The 24,001-nt window shown below is 33.4% G+C and overlaps 1 protein-coding gene across 6 annotated transcripts in view; it reads left to right on the forward strand.

Moving 5' to 3' along the window:
• Positions 1-24,001, forward strand: part of LOC145256465 (serine/threonine-protein kinase Nek8-like) — a 453,710-nt gene that overhangs the window by 70,224 nt on the left and 359,485 nt on the right. For 4 of the 6 annotated variants that reach the window (XM_080115404.1, XM_080115411.1, XM_080115420.1 and 1 more), the window contains exon 2: positions 16,359-16,564. The exons of the other annotated variants lie outside the window; for them this stretch is intronic. In XM_080115404.1, the coding sequence (XP_079971530.1) occupies positions 16,359-16,564 (206 nt within the window). The remainder of the gene's footprint in view (positions 1-16,358; positions 16,565-24,001) is intronic. 6 annotated transcript variants of the gene reach the window in all.

Raw genomic sequence — 24,001 nt, forward strand, 5'->3', positions numbered from 1 at the left:
TAACTGCTAATATCTGAAGATTTTTAGTTTAAGATGAGGAGGAGGGAATAAATATTTATTTTTTAATTTAATTAATTTTTTGTTGTCTTTTAAGGGGGAATGAATATTTATTTTTTAATATAGGGTACAATTTTTTTTAAGGGGGAATGAATATTTATCTTTTTCTATATCGTACAATTTTTTTTTAAGGGGGAATGAATATTTATTTTTTAATATAGCGTACAATTTTTTTTAAGGGGGAATGGATATTTATTTTTTAATATAGCATACAATTTTTTTTTTAACTGCTAATATCTGAAAATTTTTAGTTTAAAATGAAGAGGGGGGATAAATATTTATTTTTTAATCCATTCACTACACCACGGACCTCATTTGATTCTTGATCACCATCTTGGTTACTGATCTGAACTATGCCGCCATCTTTGTTCAACACACTGTCTCAAAACTTAACAGGTTATGCGCCCAGCCATCGTCTTTTCTTTGACGGATCGGAATCTAAATTCGAATTGTGGTGAGTAAAATTTTTGGAATATCTAAGGATTCGAAAACTACACAAAGTCATACAATCTCCAACAGAGAATCCAAATGACCCTGAATTTCTCGAAAAGAATGCGACTGTTTTTGCAGAACTGATTCAATGTTTAGACGATAGAAGTCTGTCTCTGATTATAAGAGATGCATTGGATGATGGACGAAAAGCATTGAACATATTACAAGAACATTATTTATCAAAAGGGAAACCGAAAATTATATCCCTATATACAGAACTAACGTCTCTGAAACGTAACGAGGATGAAACGATCGCCGACTACGTTATAAGGGCAGAAACAACCGCCAATGCCTTACAACTCTCAGGTGAAATAATAAGCGATAGCTTGTTGATATCAATGACCCTCAAGGGACTTCCAGCCAATTTTAAACCATTTACAACTGTTATAACTCAGAAAGACAAACCCATAAATTTCAGTGAATTTAAAGTGGCATTGCGCAGTTACGAAGAGACTAATCATATGCTTGTGGACAATAATAACTCTAGCAATATTATGAAGTTCAAAAATGCTTCTCGAAAGCAGACACGACCAAATTACGCACCTCACCGCAATGTATTCTCCAAAAGTAATTTTCCCGAGAAAAAGAATCTGCTGTAATTGTGGACAACCCAACCACAAAAGTTTCCAATGTCGATATAAACGCTCTAAAATGGACTCCGTTAAAAACGTTGAAAACTTTGAGGAAGAACATACATTTCTATTCACATGTAACTTTGACAATACCACAAACCGTAAAAATCTCCTTGTAGACTGTGGTGCTACAGCGCACGTTATCACCAAGGAATCTGATTTTATTAATTTTGATTCAAACTTTAATCCTCAAAGTCATTTTGTCGAACTTGCCGACGGTAGTCAAATAAATGATATAGTCTTGAAAAGAGGCGATGCTAAAATATATCTAAAAAATAATAAAGGCGAAATCTGTAACTGTATTCTAAAAAATGCTCTGTTCATACCTACATTTAAACAAGACATATTTTCTGTGCAGGCTGCAATTAAACAAGGCGCGAATATACAATTTGGCCAAAATAAATCAAAATTGATATACCCCAATGGAACTGTATTTGAAATTAAAGAAAATGGCCGACTATATTATTTAAAAAGTATGGTTCCCTCAAAAACTGCCTGTCACGACTTGGAAACCTGGCATAAAATTCTAGGACACTGCGATACAGCTGATATTAAAAAAATACCAAATGTAGTCGAAGGCATGAAAATAATACCTTCAGCTGATCTCCCAAATTGTGATGTGTGTGCACAGGGGAAAATGACAAAAGATATAAGCCGAACGCCAAACAAAAAAGCTACGAAAATTCTCTCACTTGTGCATTGTGACTTAGCAGGTCCGATCATCCCGATGGGGAGAAACAATCTAATGTACATTTTGAACTTTATTGATAATGTTTTCGGTTTAATTATGGTTTATTTTCTAAAAAACAAATCCGACATTATCCTCGCCACTAAGAAATATTTAGCTGATATTGGCCCATACGGTTTTGTAAAATGTATTTGCTCAGACAATGGGACTGAATTTACTAGTAAAGGCTGAACTTCTATTAATTAACCACCGTATTAAACACGAAAAATCAGTGCCATATTCCCCCTTCCAAAATGGCACTGCTAAAAGGGCATGGTGAACCCTTTTTGAGATGACAAGATGCCTACTTATCGAATCGAAATTAGCGCATAGTTTATGGATGTACGCTTTAATGGCAGCAGCATATATCAGAAATAGATCGTTCAATAAGAGGCTAGGAAAAACGCTGTATGAAGCGTTTTGCGGTGTAAAACCTAAAATGAACAGAATGCATCTATTTGGTTCTGATTGTTTTGCATTTATAGAAAACACCAGTAAACTAAATACTAAAGCGAAAAAGGTACTTTCGTAGGTTATGATAAAAATAGTCCGGCATACTTAATCTACTTCCCAAACCAAAATGCCATAAAAAGGGTTAGATGTGTAAAATTCAATAATACATTAAATTTTAAAAATGGCGAACCAGTGGATGAAAAACGTGAAATATTACCTAGTATCTTAATCGATCACAATGAAAATATTAATAACGATGACAATTATAGTAGAACTTCTTACGAAAATATTAACCAGACACGTCAATACGCAATAAGGGAGCAAAAAAGGCCAGACTTCTTACAAATTGAAAAGATACAAGATTACGCTGTGGATTACTGTTATTTGTTGAACAGTGTACCGGAAAGTTATAATGGGAACAACTATGGTATCCGAATTGAAAGCTTTATCTGAAAATAACACATACGAAATAGTGGCAAAACCAACAGATAAAAATATAATTTCTTCACGCTGGGTTTTTTTCCAAAAAAAAATCACAGCTTCTGGCAGTGAAACTTTTAAAGCAAGATTTGTTGCAAAAGGTTTTTCACAAATTTCTGGAGTGGAATATTTTGCAACATTTTCACCAACGACAATTTTAACAACAATTAGAATTTTATTACAACTTGCCGCTCAATACAATTTAAAAATACATCAAATGGATGTAAAAAATACTTATTTAAATGCTCCGATTGACTGTGAAATCTACACTTACCCTCCAGAGGGATTTAAAATGAAAAATAAAAATTGGGTGTGGAAATTAGATAAATCGTTATATGGACTAAAACAAAGTGCACACAATTGGAATTTAACACTCCATAATTATTTAATAGAACAGGAATTCAAACAATGTCCCGTAGACGCGTGCATGTATACCAAACATGTAGGTAATAAATTGTTGATTTGGGTTTTTTGGGTTGACAATATATTACTCGCCTCAAACTGTGACAACACTTTAAAAGATGTTAAAAATGAATTAAATAAAAAATTTAAAATAGCCGATCTTGGACGACTGTCATGGTTCCTTGGTATAAAATTTACCTGTGAAAATGAAACTATAACTATGAACCAATCACGATACATTGAAAAAATTCTACTCAAGTTCGGAATGCAAGATTGTAGCCGCGTTCAACTCCCGTCAAAATGGACATAAATAAAAATATAGGGACCGAAACAAAATAATAATAATCAATAATCAAATATACAGGGAAATTGTAGGGAGCCTCATCTACTTGATGACTGTAACAAGGTCTGACATGTTACACTAGCTATCTCAAAACTTATCGAAACCGACAATTAAAGACCTTAATTGTTCAAAACAAATCCTTTGTTACCTAAAAGGAACCAAGGAACAATCTTTAATATTTAAAAAGTCTATATATCCTCTAAATTTAGAAGGCTTTTCGGATTCAGATTGGGGTAACTCTGAGGATAGAAAAAGTATAACGGGGTATTGTTTTAGATTGTCAAAGACTGGACCTATGATCTCTTGGAAAACTAAAAAGCAACAAATTGTTGCCCTTTCTACTTGTGAAGAACTCATTCCGTACAGGAGGCAATTTTTCTGAACACCCTTCTAAAATCTATTTTAAAACCAGATCTAAGTAAAAAAACCTATAGTAATTCATTGTGATAATCAGAGCACTATCTTATTAGCAAATAATTCTATGATTCATCAAAGGTCGAAGCATATTGATATCAGATATCATTTTATAAGGGATGAAATAAGGAAAAAATCTATTACTCTTACTTATGTGACATCTGAAAATAATATAGCCGACATTTTCACTAAACCTATAAAAAGAATAAAATCAAGACATTTTATAACCAAACTTTTTGGAATCTAATTATGAATAAATCTCTTTTCAGAAACCCAAAAAGAGAAGCATGAACAGTCCAAATCACACCAAAATAAAAAAAAAAAAATTGTAAATTGTCCCGGGCACGACGTTAAACTGCGACCATTTCTACCTTACTAACCAAATTAACCAACTAATACCTAACATAATGTTTCCAGGTTTTGTAAAAAGAAAAAAAAAAAAAAAGTAACTTGTTAAAACCTTTTCTTTATAAATTTCCTATTTGTCAAATAATTTTTTTTGCATCTTTTTTTTGGCAAACACTATTGAAAAAAAAAATATATATGTACATTTGTCAATTTTTGTGCATATGTTTATATGTATTTGAAAAGTATTCTATTTGTATGTTTATATATATTTGAAAAGTGTTTATTTTTATGTATCAAAAAACAAAATAAAAAAAACTCAATATCATAAAAAAATGGCTTCTTTTTGCACACATTATAACAATATATTAATACTTCTTTTTGACCAATGAGAATAAAGACAAATTCCCCCAAAACCAGAAGAAGAAAAAAAATAATTGTTTTTTTTTTTGTTGTTTTGTTTTTACAAAAACAAAACAACAAAAAAAAAAACAATTATTTTATTGGTTTAGTTTTCTTTGTTTATTTATTTGTTTATTTTTATTTATTTTTCTTTCCTTTTCTCAAGTCAAACCAAAATTGAATCCGAAAGAATTTTTCCATTATATCAAAAAAGGGGGTGTGTAAATCGTTTTTGACTTCTAATGGGGGTAGTTATTTATTTGCTGTCCACCTCGGCAAAATGTGGCACAAGGCCGGAAAGTGGGGATCCAGCAGGCTCCCCTAAAGGAGGGGCACTCCTTCAATTGTAAAAATTGCCTGAGTAACCCCGTCGGCATTCCCCGGTAGGAGCGCCTCAGGCAGTAAGTAATGAACTTACTCCACCGGAAAGCCCAGTGGCAAGGCCTGGGAGGGTGGACCTCCTAGGTATTACCCAGACGGCGTACCTCAGTCTGACAGGTGCTGGGCCGGTTCCCGGCCCCTCACCTGTCAGGTGAGTGTCAAGTGATGAATCCTTGACAAGTACTACTACCCTGTCTCCCTGCAGCCGAAGCCGCTAGGAGACATTCCCCATCACGAGTAATGGGGGTATGAGACGAATGGATTTGCTAATCATTTTTATAAGCACCGACTGTGCTAAACAACCAATGAAAACATTTTAAAATGATAAAAATTGTCGAATTTTGGATTCAATCAGTTCGCCATTAACTACGCCACGAACTGCATTTGATTCTTGGCCTCCATCTTGGTTACTGATCTGAACTACGCCGCCATCTTTGTTCAACACAATATCTCAAAACTTAACAGGTTAACTAATTGTTGTTTTGAAATACATTATATAATCTCGAAAGCTTTTGTGTAACGAAAAAATTTGGTACAGTGAAAAAGTGGAAATTAAGAGAATTTCGAAAACAATTTTTTTTCGTAAAATTTCTTTCATTGAAGATAAAAGTCAAAACAAATATTTTACCCATGAATTAAACATGCACCATAAAATTAATAACAATCAATTTCAGGAGTTATTTTGTACATTAAAAATATAAAGAAAAAGTAAGTCATGATTAATTCAACAAAAATTAGCATTACAACTTGATTTTTTTCTTTTTAGATAATTATTTTATCAACTTGCATGAAACGAGCTATGTAAAAGATGCTTAAAACCATTTGAATTATGCAAATACCATCAGTAGTTTAAAAGTTATGAGAAAATTTTGCTTTAGAAAAAGTGGGCTAAATTGTGGATCTCAACATTTCAAGAAATTCGGTAATTTCGCCACCATTTATTTATTGTTCAAGCTATTCTCATGAAACTTGGCACTCTTATGTAAAATTGTGTGCTCTTTCTGATTATGCAGTCAAATTTGATGTATCTTTTTACAATAAGCCATGAATTATAAATTCAGATGTACAAATTTCAATTTTTTTTTAAACTGGTGCATGGTATCATACAGTGGGTGTCTATTCATGAACAAAACTAAGTATTATAGTGATATTTAAATATAGCTTTATTGGGAGCAGGCATTTTCCTGCCTCCTCACCAAAATAGAGCTTAATCTGGGGTGTAGCCATTGAATGCCTAAAGAGCATTCATGGCCGATATTTACTACTCCCCTAAAAAAAAAGAAAAAAATGAGTAGATATGAATTAATCTCAGAAATAAATCGAAGAAAATTTTTCACATAGATTTTGGATTTCTATAAAAGATGGAAATTCCCATAGTCGACCACAACTTATGCATTTTGGGATCAGCCCAATTTTTTGTAAATCCTCTCTATCTCTATTTTCTGAGATGCAACCATAAATCATACTCTACATGAATACTCAATGTGGCTTTCACAGTACCAGGATACCAGGAATCCTGATAAACAACTATATATTCATCAGTTAATGGTAACTTTCGTTATTTCTATTCTGTTGTTTTACTGAAAATTCAACTATGTAAACAAAGAAATAAAACCGTAATTTTTAACCTTGTTTCCACCTTAACATTTAAACGGATTACTTTTATAAGTTTTAGGTCATGCCGAAAATGAATATTGCATTTAAATTTTCTGCAAATAAGTAGTTTTCCATATATTAAGCAATGTCATTTCTTATGTTGTCGCTGGTGGCCATCTTGGTACGTCCAAGCGTGCAAACCTAACCCCGAGAAACTATGCTCAAACGCATGTACCAAGATGGCCATCAACAATAACATAAAAAATGACCATGCTTTATTACCGGAAAGCTACTTATTTGTAGAAATTTAAATGCGATATTCGTATTCAGCATACCCAAAAACCTTAAAAGATAGTCATTTTAAAGAAAAATGTTAAGGTGGAAACAAGATAAAAATTTACAAAATGCATCACAATGAAATTCTTTATTGAACCACTAGGTGTGTCAGAAACCGACCTTACGAATGCATGAAAAAATATTGAATAATTTGACCTCCTATCTTTCCAAACTTATAACTACTTGAAAAAATGTAATTCAAAGCCTAATTTTTTTTTCAATTAAAGGAGCGAAGACCAAATTAAAAAAAAAATAACAGGTTTAATAGCAAATTATGCAATATTTGTTTTTTTAAATCAGTTTTCTTTAAAAAAGATTTGAAGAAAATCAACAAAATTTTACTTACATCGATTATAAAAAATAGATATAAATTCCAAAAAATCACTTACCTATAAAAATTACTAATCAATGTGTAGTTCCATTCTTCATTGTTAAGAATTTATCCATATTTATATTTTAAAATCCATTTATATTTTAAATAAAAGAATTTTTTAAACGCCTATTTGAAAAATGCGCCATGACAAAAGTATTTTACGTTTTTATCCAAAACCGGAAGTAGTTTTTTTTTTTGTTTTGAACTACGGATGGACATGAGTGATATAAATGTGGGAGTGCCTCAGAGGTCTATCCTTGGACCTCTATTGTTCCTAATATTTATTAATGACCTCCCCGAGAAAACTGCCTCTGAGATGGGTATATATACTGATGACACCACACTCTATAACAGGCATGACAGGAAAACAAATGAACACATAACTAAAGAAATGGCAAAAACACTAGAGGATGACCTCCAATCTGTAGTGGAATGGGGACATAAATGGATGGTCACATTCAATGCTGCCAAGACTAAACTGGTTTCCTTCAATAATTACAAGAAACCTTCTCTGCCACCAATAGCAATAGCCAGTGACTCCCTGTCTGAGAGTACATCTTTCAAACTGCTTGGCCTAACGTTCACAGGAAACATGAGTTGGAACAATTATATTGAAAACATTGCCAGGGCCGTGCTAGAAAACTACTGACACCTGAAAGTATCCTGTACCTCTATAAGGCCACCATTCGCCCATGTATGGAGTATTGTTGTCACATTTGGGCTGGTGCATCTGCTGCTAGTCTCTCACGCCTAGACAAGGTTCAAAAGAGAGTCGCCAATCTGATAGGCCCTGAACTGGCATCTAAGCTTCAGCCTCTGTCCCATCGACAAAATGTTGCATCCCTCTGCCTGTTCTACAAGTATTTTAATGGTGAATGCTCTGACGAACTGCAGACACTTATGCCCCATGACGTAGACACCCTCGACAAACCCGACAGGCAGCTAAATCCCACCCCCACACAGTAGAGATCCCTAGATGTAAAAGATCTTTCTACTCCAGTAGTTTCTTCCCCAGAACCGCTAGACTCTGGAATTCCATTCCAGGTCCCTTCTTCCCTAACTGTACTGACATGCAGAAGTTCAAGTGTAATGTGAACCGACATCTTGCTACCCAAATCCCAACATAGTACCCCAGTAGTTGCTGCCCCTGATAGTAGCCCCCTACACCAAAGTGGCAATTTGCCTTGTTTGGGGTGAAAATGTAAAAAAAAAAAAAAAAAAAAAAAAAGTAAAAACCACACTTCGCATTAGTTGTCTAGCCTTATCTGTGAAAAATATGTGTTCCCATAGTTTAAAAATAGTCAAATTTTACTTATAAGATTTTGCCTGTAAAAAAAAGACACTCATGGAATTTTTTTTTCTTCTTTTTTCAAAGAAATACATAAAGTTTTGATTTTTATATTTTCATTCTTTTTTCTCAAGTGAAAATTTTTTTTAAATATCTAAAAAAAGAAAACATTGAATGAAATACGAAAAAATTGTCATCATCCATTACTTACTGGACAATATAAGCAGAACATAGGCTTCCAATTAAAAAAAAAATCAACGTGGTTTTTAAAAAAAAAAGGTTTTACACTTTGGACTTTATAGGTAAATTTCCAAAAAACACTTCTTTTGTTTTAATTTACAAATTATTTATTGATCTTTTATCTTCAATTTGTGATATATAAAACTTTGGTACATAAATTAATTATTAAAATTTTAAGACATTTCAAAATGGGGGGGGGTGAATTTACAAAAAAAAACGTTTGTCTAAAATATTATATTCAGTTTATTGGAAAGAGCATAAAATTTCACATTGACCCTGAAAATATTGTAAAAATATAACCAATGGAAAAATTTTCATAGATTTTTAAAGTTTATAAATAAAAAATAATTAACTCGTAAAATTCAATTGATTTCATTACGTAAAAAAAATGGCTGCATGAACGCATGCCGGCACTTCGTAAACACTTTTTAAAAAAATAAAAAATAATAATTCTATTATTTTTTAAACAACTTTAATAGTTTATTTTGGAAGTATATTCCATAAAGAAAATACACAACCCACTTTTAAAAGAGAAATTACGAGATTTTATATTTTATTCAGTTTTGTGTGAGGGGTGCCAAAAATTCCCCCAAAATTCTGGTACACCTATCGAACCACCTAATTATATTATTATTAAACTCAGGTTTGTTTTACAGATTCAAAAAAATGGTCTTGACAATGAGTTAAAAATAAATTCAAGTTTCACAATATATTTTATTTAATTGTTAGGTGAAAGTACAGAATAGTTAACAAAACCCCCTTCCTTCCCCATGTTAAGAATGGGTTTCTAAATAATAATGTTATTATTTCAGCATGGTAGCATAAATGCACAAGTACCTTTTATTTGTTATATATTTGTTATATATTTGTTTTTGCGTTTTTTTACCACTAAAAAGCAAACGCAAATACTTAGTACATTTTGTTGTTTTTTAACGCTTTTAGTGCATGTGTACTGAAAGCATCAAAAACAACAAAATAGTATTGTTTGGAAATCAAATTTGAAAAACTTGATTGACAAACTCAGAATAAAAAATTAAACCTTTTTTCTGCTTTCGTTTTGGAAGCAGAAAAAACAGTTTTCTATTTTTAAGCGAATACAAACTCGTTAATATGCTGACAGCGATGGTTAGCGCATAGCGAGCCGTTTCCCTTTAAGCAGATTTGAATTCCTATAAAAGACTAGCGAGGGGTACCCGGCGTTGCCCGGTTGTTTGTAGGTGTGTGTGAAAAAAACCCGAAATGTGAAAAAAAAAACAGGTGCCCGTGAAAAAAAAACGAAGCCTTGACACGCAGTTGGAAAATAGTAAAGTGTGAAAAAAAAAACAAGTGCGCGTTTTTGATTGACGTGACAGCGATAGGTATTCAACAGTTAGCATTTTGTGTGGGACAGTTTTTAATGAGGTCAATAAATTTGTTTGTTTGTTTTTAAAAACTCGCTCCCTGTTTATTAGGGGGAACGTCTCGTCTCGAAATGAAAGCTACCGTCTGATATGACGAAGTCGACATTGACCAAACGTTACTTAGCTCTCTAGAGACCGCTGGCTTTCGGCCAGTGGGTATTTATTTATTCCCCCACCGAGCAAATTAGGCACAAGGCCAATTTTTAATGTGAGGAGTGAAGGGAGGGGGAGGGAAAGGGGGGACCAGCTCCCGAGAGGTGGGAAATGGGAGCTGGTTAAAGGTCAGGTATGTGGGGTTGCCCCCACATCTGGTCTTTGCTTGCAGTATCTGTCACAACAGATACTACACTTTGATCTTGTCGCCTGGGCCCCGGAGGGCGCGCGTCAGTGTTTATTTATTTGCTTCCCCACTGAACAAATTAGGCACAAGGCCGTTTTTTAATGTGGAGAGAGGGGGGAGGGGAAAAGGGGACCAGCTCCTGAGAGGTGGGAAATAGGAGCTGGATAGTCACCGTTGGTATGAAGGGTCACCCCCACATTGACCAAGGTTAGATATGTGGGGTTACCCCCACATATGGTCTTTGATGGTCTTTGCTTGCAGCATCTGTCGGAACAGATACTACACTTTGATCTTGTCGCCCGGAGGGCGCGCGGCCAGTGGGTATTTATTTGCTCCCCCACCGAACAAATTAGGCACAAGGCCAATTTTTAATGTGAGGAGTGAAGGGAGGGGGAAGGGAAAAAGGGGACCAGCACCCGAGAATTGGGAAATGGGAGCTGGATAAGCACTGTTGGTATGAAGGGTTACCCCCACATATGGTCTGTGCTGGTCTTTGCTTGCAGCATCTGACAGAACAGATACTACACTTTGATCTTGACGCCCGTGCCGCCGAGGCGCGCGGGTCAGTGGATATTTATTTGCTTCCCCACTGAGCAAATTAGGCAGGAGGCCGTTTTTTAATGTGGAGATAGGGGGAAGGGGGAGGGAAAGGGGGATCCAGCTCCCGAGAGGTGGGAAGTGGGAGCTGGATTAGAAACTGTTGGTATGAAGGGTTGCCCCTTCAGTGACCAAGGTCAGATATGTGGGGTTACCCCCACATATGGTCTTTGCTAGTCATAGCTGGTCATAGCTTGCAACATCTGTCGGAACAGATACTACACTTTGATCTTGACGCCCGTGCCGCCGAGGCGCGCGGGCCAGTGGGTATTTATTTGCTCCCCCACCGAGCAAATTAGGCACAAGGCCAATTTTTAATGTGAGGAGTAAAGGGAGGGGGAAGGGAAAAAGGGGGACCAGCTCCCGAGAGGTGGGAAATGGGAGCTGGTTAAAGGTCAGGTATGTGGGGTTGCCCTCACATCTGGTCTTTGCTTGCAGTATCTGTAGGAACAAATACTACACCTTGATCTTGTCGCCCGGGCCTCGGAGGGCGCGCAGGCCAGTGATTACAGTCGAGTTTTGCTTTTTGTCTATACTGAAAACCGAATGTAACGCATGCCGATGCGGGAAATGTCGAATGATTAACGTTTGAAAGTCAATAAAATAGACAGGCGAGCTCCGTGGTTAAGTGTGAGATATTACAATTTATAGATGATATAAAAAGTTTTAAGAAGTTGAGAAGCGAGCGAGCGCTTCTCTGAAAGAAGCCTTTTGGGGACATCGAGGAAAAGCGTACATACATACATTTTTGCTTTTATATATATAGATAACATTTTAAAGAAATTTCCACACAATTAATAATTATCCAATATTTACATATTATACATGAAAATAATTCTAAAATTATTATCTATATGAAAATGGATGATATATATACCAATTTATCTTATCAATTTTGAAATATTCTTTGTCCACTTTGCTCGGTCGTAACTTTGCTTCCTGTGGTCGTAAAAATAAAAATAAAAATCCAGTAGAGATGGACTTCTCTGCTTATATAGCCTGTAAAATTTCAGCCATATCCAATTAAATTTAACCCCGCGCATATGTATCTAAACGTAACATATGAAATGTAAACATTGAAAAAACAGTTTCCCTTCTTGCTGCCGTCAGTTTTTAACGTTTTTTTTTTCATTTTTAACTTGGAGCATAAAAGAAAAATAAATTAGCATCATTGAAATGCTTATTCTATTCTCTGTTCATCAATGTAATTCTTTTAAAAATTGACCAACAAATAGAAAAGATATGACTTGTTGAAAAGGTATGTAATATTGCCGATGTCCACGAAAATACATCATATGCTTGTAATGCTACAAAAATACAATAACATCAAATTTCAAGGGGAATAACCTTTTTTGTTTATCTTTTGATATTCATTTTTTGTTTTATTTTCTCTTTATCTTCAATAATTCTTTAAAATTTAACATTTTTTTGCAGCTTCCATCGCTAACTGATTTTTTATTTCACTTTATTTCTAAATGAAATTTAAAAATAACTAAATCTTTGATTGAATTTTTAGCCTTTTATATTCAATTGTCTCAAATTATTCCTATTTATTTAACTTTTTAAAAAATATTTTAATAATAATGTTACTTTTTAAATTTAAATAAATGGGTTATTTCTATTTATATATATATATATAGATTATATACTTATCGTCCTTTAATGTTTATTCTTATTTAATGTCTTTACATCTTTATTTCTATATAAAAAAGTAAATTTTTAGTAATTGTTTATTTATACTGTTTAATAAAAGTTTTTTATTGAACTTTCGAAATTGCCTCTGCCTTAATGCTTTTTCTGACAACCTTTTCATTTTTATTTTTTGTTAGGGGTTGGGAAACATTTACCTATTTACGACTGATACCAGGCATCAGTGAATGTCGACCAAGCCCCTTTAGTTGAACGGCTCTGAGTGATTAGTTAGTTTGCAAAGTTAGGGTTCAAAGGATTTTTAAAAAAAGTTAAACTTTTTTCCATTTTTAACAAATTTTACATATTTTTTTTTGTTTTTATTATGCAAAGAAGTTCCAAAAGAAATGTTTAATTGCTTCATTCGCAAAATATTTTAATGAAATGTAAATTTCGAAAAGAAAAAAAAATTAAATTCACTTACAGCATTTATTTAACAGATAACAAAATGATTTTCTTTTGTAGTTTTCGAAAGATCTTAAGCGGAACCGTCAGTCAGCATAATATGTAGTTCTAACGTTTTTGTTTTTGGATGCTTCAAAAAAGCCGACTAACTGTCAAAGTTTTGCGAATTGATACCACGTGATCAGTTTCACTTTAGTTTTAAAAATATTTCCTGAAGCAGCCTTCGTTCAGAAAATAGAAAGTACATATATTGTTCTATTAAACTTTTTATTGTTTAAATAATTTGACTTTGCTTGTTTTATTTTAAAAAAAATATAAAGGTTGACAAGACATTTTTCATTTAATAATGACATTTTTCATTCATTTACAAATGGAAGAGTGTCGGTAAAAAAAAAAACTTTCCAAAAGATAAGCCCCCTCACCCTTTTTTAGTCACCAGTTGGAAAAACCACTGATTTTTAACATGATTTACTCGCAATGATAGCACTGTAAAATCTTTTTTCTCTAAGGGTCAAGTATTCATTAACTTTTTCATGGACTTTATGTAGTTAGGCTGTTTTATACATAAATAAACTTCGCTCACAAATGAAAACAATGTTACCTTGTGGCCCCTAAAGTTTCGCAACTGTGCAAAGAGATAGCTAATCATGGACCTCAAAGTTTCGAAACAAACAGACAGCGCCTATCTATGTGACAGAATAAGAAAAATCATTAAAATAAATAAAGATTACCTTTAAAGTAGTTAATAAAATCCTTGTATATCATATGAAATATGTTATGAAAAGTTCTATGACGTTTTTATCATAAATTTTTGACAGCATTAATCTCACTTCAAACAAACAGTTCAACTTAAAAATATAAGAGAATCATAATGAAAGAATCGTAAATCAAAGGTATTTTTTAACGATGCGATTCCAATTCCGATTCCACCCAAAATACACAATTCTTACGATTAACGATTCTGATTCCGATTAATCGTCCCACCACTAGTAAAAAACCTTCAAATTGTCCATATTTTTGTGCACTAAATCTTCTGAGAAAAAATGCAGATATCTATTGCCATCACAACTGCACCATATTTTGTCAAAATATTTCATTGTCAATTTCCCCCCTTTCTTCACTAAGAAACAAATGGTTACTTTGTTTTTCAGATAAAATCCTTCTATGTCTAATATTGTTTTATTAAAGACCTTATCTACTTGCTGAAATTGAATCTCTTTTGCTATGCTGTAAACTCTCATCTATCAGAAGAAGCCATTTTCCAGCAAAGGAACATACTGAAAAAGTATAATAAACTGTTCCAAACTCAGTGGCAGGATATTGTAATTGCTGTGAATGAAACAGATGTAAAATTCATTAACAAACAAAGGCAAAAAATGATTACATACAGAATGTTTGCAGAACCAATAGGCATGTAGATTTAAAATCCTAGAGATATCATCCCGTGTTCGTTAGAAGATGCCTCAGTCACTTTGCTTGATCTGCATAGTTGTAGCATTTTTCTTTTGCTGGTGAAATTTCATCTTCTGCCACTTTAAAATATACACTAAATATCTTTAGGAAACAGTGTAGAACTTAATTCATTTCATGGTACAGTTCATTTTGGTACTTCTGCAGTTTAAAGCCTGTTTTTCCATAAGTTTTGTTCAGCAACGTCTGGCGAACAATGAAACTGACGGATAATACTGAGCGAACAGAAGAAAGAAAGAAAATAAAGTAACCATAAGAATTTAATAAATTTTACTGTTTTATTTATTTTTTTATGGCAACTGTGTTTTTTTTCTATTGTTTTTTTTTGGGGGGGGGTAGAGGTTAATAAAAGTTTTGTTTCTTCAAATTAGTGAACTACTATATATATATATATATTTTTGTTTGTATATGGAAAGTTATTTTGGTATTTTCTTATGACCTGCCCAGTGTAGTATAAACACCCCTAACCTTCCCATGTTAAGAACAGCTTTCGAGGTTGGGGGTGTTTATTCTGAAAGCCGTTCTTAACATAGGAAGGTTGGGGGTGTTTATACTACGCTGGGGCAGGGCATAAAAAAAATATGAAAATACCTCTCCATTGCTAGCAGCCGATTTTCCTGATAAAATGTGAGGAATGTTTCCGGTGACTCACAAATAAATTCTGGCCTCAAATTATTTATTTTCCTTTTTTGTCAAAAGACTTGTTGCTTAAAGAAGCATAATGATACTCTTTCCTTTTTTTTCTTTCCCTTTTTAACTCTTTCTTTTCCTTTTTGTTTTCTTCCAATTTTTACCGTCTGCTCAATCGCATCTCTTTTTGCTTTTTTTTTAATCCGAGAGTTTCCGTCGTTCATCGAGCGTTGCTGAGTGAGATTCACAGAAAAATGGGCTTTAAACTGCAGAAGTATTAAAAAGTCTTTCTGTACCAGAAAATGTCCTCTTTTCATAATCAAATTTGTCCATGATTCCATGGAAGATGACCATTTTTTTTTTTTATTATTATTATAGGGAGGAATGGAAGTTCTATGGTAACATGCTGCTTTTATAAATAGTCTTTTGAGCAAGATGTCAATTATTTCTAGCTCATCATAGTTAATTCAAAATACTGATGAGGTGTCATGTATTACTTGAGATATGTCCAGACACGAAGGTATAAATTGAAGATTTTCTTGGATAGTGGGACCACTATGTGAACCAAGGCAAATATTGAACATGAGGTTAACAAAGAATTCACAGACATATAAAAAAAGAAATAAAATATGATGAGCACTTTTCTTGCTTTGAAAGCTGTTCATGATTTTTTCCTATTGTTTGATATTTTTTCTGTTTCTATTCAACTTTTTCTGGATATCTACGTAAATCTGCATTAGCAAAAGGCAGTTTTGTTTGGTTCAAAAACTGGATCAGAATCCTAGTTTTTTTTCAATTGTATCTAATTAATATTTCGTTTACTTTTTATTTCATGTAAAAATATAGTTTTGCTTTCCTTCTTGTAGCATTGTGTACCTATGCTGTCGGCTAAATGACAAGAAACTTGTGATCATCAAGCAGATTCCAGTGGAACAAATGACCAAAGATGAAAGACAAACGGCTTTGAATGAAGTGAAAGTTTTGTCTATGCTCAATAATCCTTTTATCATCAAATATTATGAAAACTTTCTCGAAGATAAAGCTCTCATGATAGTTATGGAATATGCTGAAGGTAAAGTTAACGTGTTTTAATACTCACTTTCAATTGCTTTCTCTTTCTGAGAAAATTTAACATTTTCATGATGTCACTCACATTTTACTTTCTGTTTGTCATTCTCTTGCTCATTACTATATATAAAACCCTAACCCAGACAACTTCCCCTCCATTTGTCCTTGAATGTTTCCAAGGACATTAAAATGGAAAATAATGATTTGCCACTAGCTGAAATACGCTTCATTACACACAGGTGTCTGCTGAAATGACAAACTATTTTCAAAGATAAATTGTTTCTTTTGCTTGATTCATTTGTTTTAATTTCAAAAATCAAAACGAAAAGCTGCAAACTGTTTTGTTTTAAAAGCAAACAAGTTTGCTTTGTTCTCCCATCTACATATTCTTGCTAATTGTGATAAAAAGCTGAAACAGAAGGCATGCTAAAATATACACATGAAAAAATAACATTTTATACATTAGTTTTCACTTAAGCTTAGTTTCCATATTTCCTTCTTTCATGTTGATTTTTAGATGGAAATTAAATCATATTCATGATTTATGTAACATGCAGGAAAACACTAATTAATAATGATTTACTCATGGATCATTAAAAGTATGAATAAAAAAAAACTTTTATACAAATCCATCTTTTCAAAAATAGTTATTAGATGATTGTCAATTAAAGAAATGGCTCTTTCTTTTATTTTCATGTAGAAACTGTGATTAAGTTTTGTCTGAAAATATTGAAATTTTGGACATTGAAGGTGGAAAATTATACATTCATTGGCTGTTGTGAAGGTTGATGGTTAATTAAACCTATTGACTTTTCGTTTGTCCCCAATGAGAAGGGATATGATATTTCAAAGTACTTTTTGACAGGCTGATAATAATTCTGGGCTTTTCATCTATGGCTATCATATATCTTTATGCAAAGATATATGATACACTGAAAAGCTTTCATTCTCAAACACTCAAGTCATTCACATATCATCTAGTACTATTGCAATTCATGTATGTCCGGTTTCAGAAAAAAACAAACTTAAGATTCATCTCTATATTCGGTTTTGGTGTGAACTTATTTAATTATTCACTTTGTCGCTTTCTTCACACATTTTTTGTTCCCTTCCTACTTCATTTTGCCCACTATTTTGTATTCATTTTGCTGATTAAAGCTTCTACTCCTCTTTTATGTATGACTAGCGAGGGGTACCCGGCGTTGCCCGGGTGTTTGTAGGGGTGTGTGATGTTAAATAAAAAATAAACCGGGGGGGGTAGGGTAGGATCGAAGCCGAACCCCTGAGGCGAAGTTTGAAAATAAAATCGGCCAGCCAGAAGTGAAAGATGTTTGAAAGTTGTCGAGCGTTACGACGACAACGATGACAATGTAAGCATTGTTATAAGCGAAGTAAGAAAAGAAAACGTTTTAATTAAGCGGGGGGGGGGGACAAAAAAAAATAACGTAAGGCAAACGAACGATTAAAACAGAAAAACGAACGTTACGTGAAAAATGGCTTAAATAATACAGGGTTCAATATTTAAATTTAAAAAATCGAAAAAAAAAAAAGACATCTCACACCACGATTCGAACCCAAAACGTTTAGATAATGAACCAAGGCCTTAACTACCTGCGCTAAAGCGGCGTATATAAAGTTTGTTCGGTTTATCAACTATTTAAAGTAAATCAGGTCACGACGTCATGACGTCATCTGACGCATGCGTTGTTGACTCTCCCTCCTGTCGATTTCGGGGTGAAAAAGTTAACGTTTTTCTCGTTTTCTGTCTAGACATCTCTCTCTCTCTCTGTTTGCGTCTCTCTCTCTCTCTCTCTCTCTCTCACTCACTTCGTCTTCCTTACTCTAAAGACTGGAAAATGGTGTCTGGCTGTTTTTATTTTTAAAAACTTCGTTCGTTAATATTTTTTGTAAACATATTTTTTTTTTTTACTTCACATGTTTCGCTTGTTATTTTTCGTTTAACTATCATATCTACCTATTTTGAATGTGGTAATAACTTTGGTAACGTTGCCATAGCGTAGACGTTCATAGTTTAGCTTTAATTAATTTTTTTTTTACCGATAACAACATTTTTAAATTGTAAATTCAAACCGCCATTAGAGGTTCCTGACATCAAGATCACGTGACATGACTCAGCGGGTTTTAAATACAAGTTGACCCAAAATAAACGGCCGTGTGTATACTTTATGTAGAAGAGTTGGCGGCTGTATTTTTTGGGGCAGTTATAAATCGATTTAAAAGTATGTAATGTTTAACATTAAAATGTCACTTTTTTTGGCCCCCGCCCTGCAGAAAATCGATCAGTCGATGCACTTCTGATGGTCACTTTGGGCCAATTTTTCAATATTTGTCGTCTGGAAGGTGGGCTTTCATATGAGACCAAGTTTGTGAATTTTTGTTGTGTCTGTCAAAAGTTTTTAGCAGACACACAAACATACATGCATACACACAAACATACATACACACATTTTCGCTTTTATATATATAGATTTCTTCTGTTTTTTTGTTAGTCTTTCTAACAAAATTATTTTGAGCAACATCACTATTTCATCCTTCAATTTGATTTCTTTTTCTCTGAACCTGTATCCTCTCTCTCTCATATATGTATATTAGATAATTTTGGAGGATATTTGAATCAGAAAAATTTTAGTCTAATTTCCGATTCCAAAAATGATTCTTTTAATATTTTTCAAACTTAATTTTCCATCGCTGGTATTAATGATAGATATTTATTCTTTTTATTCTATCAGTAAAATTAAATGACATCAAAATACAATGACAATTTATTTTACTCGCAAAAAAAGCAAAAATTGAAATTTTATGTAAATTTGCTATATAACCATTTAAAGAATGCAGTTGATTTTCAAGGTTCCAAAAATATTTTAAAATTAAATAAAACATTTTGTCAAGGAAAATAATATCTAAAAATCATCAAAAATTAAAAAGTCTTTATTTTTTTAAAATTCATTTTATCCCTCAGCTAGGATTGGCAGTTCTTACAAGGAGTGTCCAAAAAGTATTAAAAAAAGAACTTTACTAATTTTCAATGGATTGGTCTTGAGTTGAATTAGGTATAAATGAATTCCTGAATTAAAAATTTTCATGTGTTTGTGTAAGAACACACTTGGCATCAATTCTTTGATTTTCTATGTCTGATTGTAAAACAAAATTTCTACACATAAAAAGTGCTTGAATGGAGATAAAATGCAGTAATAAAGATGAATCATCTGGCAGATTAGATGTTATATTTCTCTTCCAATGACTTGAAAGACTGAACATTTTTCAATATTAAAATATCAGCGTATTTCTTTAACTATTTTTAACAACATTTAAAATGTGTTTATGAAAAAAATTACATGCTGTTTTTTTATTTTTGTTACATATTTAAACTTATATTTTAATGTATCTTTGTATAAATTAAATAGATTTTTTAACTGTGTAAGAAATTATAGGTATTATTAATATTGTGTATTAACATTCTCAGTAAATTACTTCAAGTAAAAATGAGATTCTAGTATTTTAGGTGATTACATGTGAACACCCTGAAAAAATTAATTAAAACATACACACACACACAAAAAAAAAAAACACTTAATTATTTACTAATTACAGTGGTGGATAAAAAAATTAACATAAAATTTCAAAGAAATTCGATCATTTAACAGCAGTTAACTAAAAAATGTTATTTTTCTCTGGGAAATAAATTCTGTGCTTTTGTTTTTTGCTAGGAGAGGCTGGCATAGTTTTACGATCTTGCCAGTCAGAATTAACATTAGAAGTAAACACATTATTGAACACCCTTCAAAAACTGGAATGGCCCATGAATGAGGATCAGAGATTATAAAATTATTGGAGGTAAATAGTTTCCAGAACTTTCAATCTTTTAATACAGGAGGATTTGTTAAGCATTTAAAACCAGTTTTCAGTAATTTAAATACTTCCGAATTCCTTTCAAATTTTAAACACTCATGATGTAATTGAATTTTTTTCAACTAAAAGCAAAATGTTAAAATGGCTGACTGTAACTCCTACAGGGCAGTTCAGGTGCACAGGCTTGATGCAGCTGTAGCCGATACCTGTGGCGTCACTCGTGTTTTCGTCTAGTGGTTGAATTCATCGCCGTCGTTTGCTCTCTGGTTCCGCTTTCGAATCAGCTTCCAAGCGGTCACCTGGCTTATCTGAGAAATATATTGCATTCAACAAGTGTGTTTTCAAATAAAGAAAAAGTCAAAGCTTAATTGGCTTTTCTTAACATAGAATTGATTATTGCCTTTGACCTTACAAATAATAGTTACACGCTGGCCTAATCATGCAAGCACTGGGGCTGACAGTTTTCTTTCCTTTTTTTTCAACCACTTCGTTTTCTCTATTGTTAGTATGCGGGGAAGGATCAGAGACACGCAAGACGTGTCGGCCAAGCGCGTGGCAACAAAAGTATATCTCACATCCCTTTCTCACCTCCTTTTATCAATATTGGCTAGCTGTAACCCCCCCCCCCACCTCTCCAAATATGCCCACAAGTGACGGTCAACCAATCAGCGGGCGCACCTTTGTTTGGAGGGGCGGGGCAGTAAGGGCCTGCTGAGCCCTGACTGCCTGGTCGCAGAAGAGAAAAAAAAGAAAATAATAAAAAGCGATCTTTACATTTATCTAAGCAAAAGGAAAGAAGAGATTTTCCTCTCTCATCTTCTCTCCACCCACCCTTCTCTCAACACGTCAGTAAGGGAATAACGTCCCCTCGCCAGGAACATGCCGTCACGTCCAATTAATCACAAAGGTTCCGCCACGCATGTCGGCTCAGGCGGTCTCCTTCTTAAATCGCTCGGCAAACGACCTCCATCGGCCGTCTATCAACACATCCATCTGTTAAATTATTTTTATGATTCCAATCTGGCGTAGACATGTGTTTTAGTACCTATTCCTGGGGGGGGGGGAGGGAGAGATCATTTTGATTATCCATCCATCAAGAAACAGACATATTCTGTTTAAAACAACATCAAACCATCATCATCATCATCATTAGAGTCCAACCGTGCAAATTCCCCTGAATTCATGTCAATAGGACCACCGAGGCTACAAGCTGTTCTTTAATCAACTAGCAAAGTCTCTCAGCATCGCCTGGTCCCCATCGGGTCACAGACTTGTTTATGAAAAAAATGATATACATTTATGAAAAAAATGATATGCATTACAACCTTGTAATAGGATTTTAATATTAATGTAATAATTAAAAAAGAGAATAGAAGAACTGTGTTCTTAGAAAGATCTTTATTTTCTATATCTTTCAATATTCATGTTAAAATATGAGGGAGGCTTATCTTCTTAAAAGGGACTGTCCTAAAAGTTATTTTTGATCAATATTTATTTCATAGTTGCTTAATTTTCCTACCTTGACAAAATTACTTAATTTTTCAGTGCCTAATTTTCCTAAATTCATTAATAGTTGCAATAACCAACAAAATCTTTATAATTATGGTAAAATTATGAAATTCTTTGATATAAGGAATAGCTAATAAAATACAGTTTCTTGCATTAAATTTTTTAAAAATAGTAACATTGTTAATTAGAAACTCATTCTCAATATAGGGAGGGAGCTATATTAACTATTCTGTCCCTACATTGTCTTATTTTGCATACCAATCATCAGCTATTTTCCATTGTTTATGAAAAAAATTAAAATAACATTTTGTCTATTAAAGACGAGTTAACTACCAAACACCTCTGACAATTTTGGATCTAAACACTTGAAATTTTAGATATAGGTTCCTTGAACATGGATCTAACTTAATAACTTGATTTAAGCCCAAAACAAGTTTTAGGGGGTCATAATAGGGGTCAAAGTTAAAACAAATTTGACCTCTGCAGTCTCTACAAAATTACTCAGACAATTTCTGGTCTAAACACTTGAAATTTTACATAAAGGGTATTCAGAGATAGGGCAAGCTTTTTTATCAGTTTAGGTTGTTAAATTTTTAGTTACCAATATATAAATGTATGTATGTTTGCATGTCTGCCTAAAACTTCCGACAGAGGCGACGGATTTTACCAAGATCAGTATCGTTTTAAAGTTCGACCTTTCATATGACAAATATCGAAAAATTAGCTAAAAACATTAATATCTTTACCTTCAACTAGGCACTTTTCTACAGGGAGGGGGTCGCTTTTTTCGCCGATATTTTTGAAAGATATCCTCTCCTTTCGATTGTCTAGCCTTAATTTAAACATAAGTCACTTCAGGTTTGGCGTTGGTCGTAACCGCAACGACGTCAGGTTTTTTTCCCCGTTCTTTTCCTGATCGCCCACTTTTCGAAAAAGTAATTTCTTCATATCATAAAAACTATTTTTTTGCAACGGAAACGGTTTGCAGATTCGTTTTTAGCACATCGAAGTCTACAAAAAATTTTTTGTTATATACGAACGTGAGACGCACGGCCCTTAATGGAAAATTATATCAAAAATCCGGGGGGAAATAGTTTTCAATAAAAACAGCAAATGAATTCGATAGAAAAAAAATGGATGCTATGTTTTTTTTTATTTTTTTGTGTGTTTCTTGGCTAAAAAGTTTTTTGTTTGATTTCTTTTGCATGGTAATAACCCCTGAACTATGGGATTATTTTCCATTTCACAGACGTAGCCTTTGTTTATGCTACGCGTGAGCATAAACGAAAACTGTTAAATATGCACTCGCGTTCCAAACTGCCTTGTCAAAAAACCTTTAAGCCAATAAACACGAAAATAAATGCCCCTTCCCCGGGTGGCCAGAAAGTGGGTGCTCATTTTAAGTTAAATTTACATGGAAAAGTGATCACCCACTTTTCGAAAAATAATTTCTTCATATCATGAAAACTATTTTGGTACTCATTGGGCGTTGATTTCCATGGCGACCCGCAGAATTATTTAATGGTCGTTCCCTTAGTCCCCCCTAGTCAAGGCTAACGCATGTGCACGTAACATTTTTTATTTATTTACTTACGTGGCGGAGTTATACAACCATCACCCCCATGCGAATTTCTATACTGATAGGTTTTTTGAAATTTTTACACTGGATTATTATTGATTGAACACTAACCAGATTATGAAAAAAAATTGAAAAAAAAAAAAAATTATTTCAACATTTGAAAGGGGTACTCACTTTTTAGTTACCACGTTCTGGTAAATCGGTCACCCATTTTTTTTTTTTTTGGCTAAATACGGAAGTGTCTTCGGGAGATATAAAATGGTCGCATGTTGACGAAGCAATGTATCGGGAGGCGTACGGGATGGAAAATTATTGGTAAATTTTTAGATTAGGTCCACCTCCTCAATTTTCTTTTAAATGATGACTTGTAATGGTTTTCGACTATGCTGAATACGAAAATCGCATTGAAATTTTGCAGAAATAAGTAGTTATCAAGATATAAAAAGTTGTATTATGCATTGTAATCTTTGGCGGTCATCTTTT

The sequence above is a fragment of the Euprymna scolopes genome, chromosome 3 (genome assembly GCF_053919585.1).
Source record: "Euprymna scolopes isolate OS-2025 chromosome 3, ASM5391958v1, whole genome shotgun sequence".
NCBI classification, from domain to species: domain Eukaryota; kingdom Metazoa; phylum Mollusca; class Cephalopoda; order Sepiida; family Sepiolidae; genus Euprymna; species Euprymna scolopes.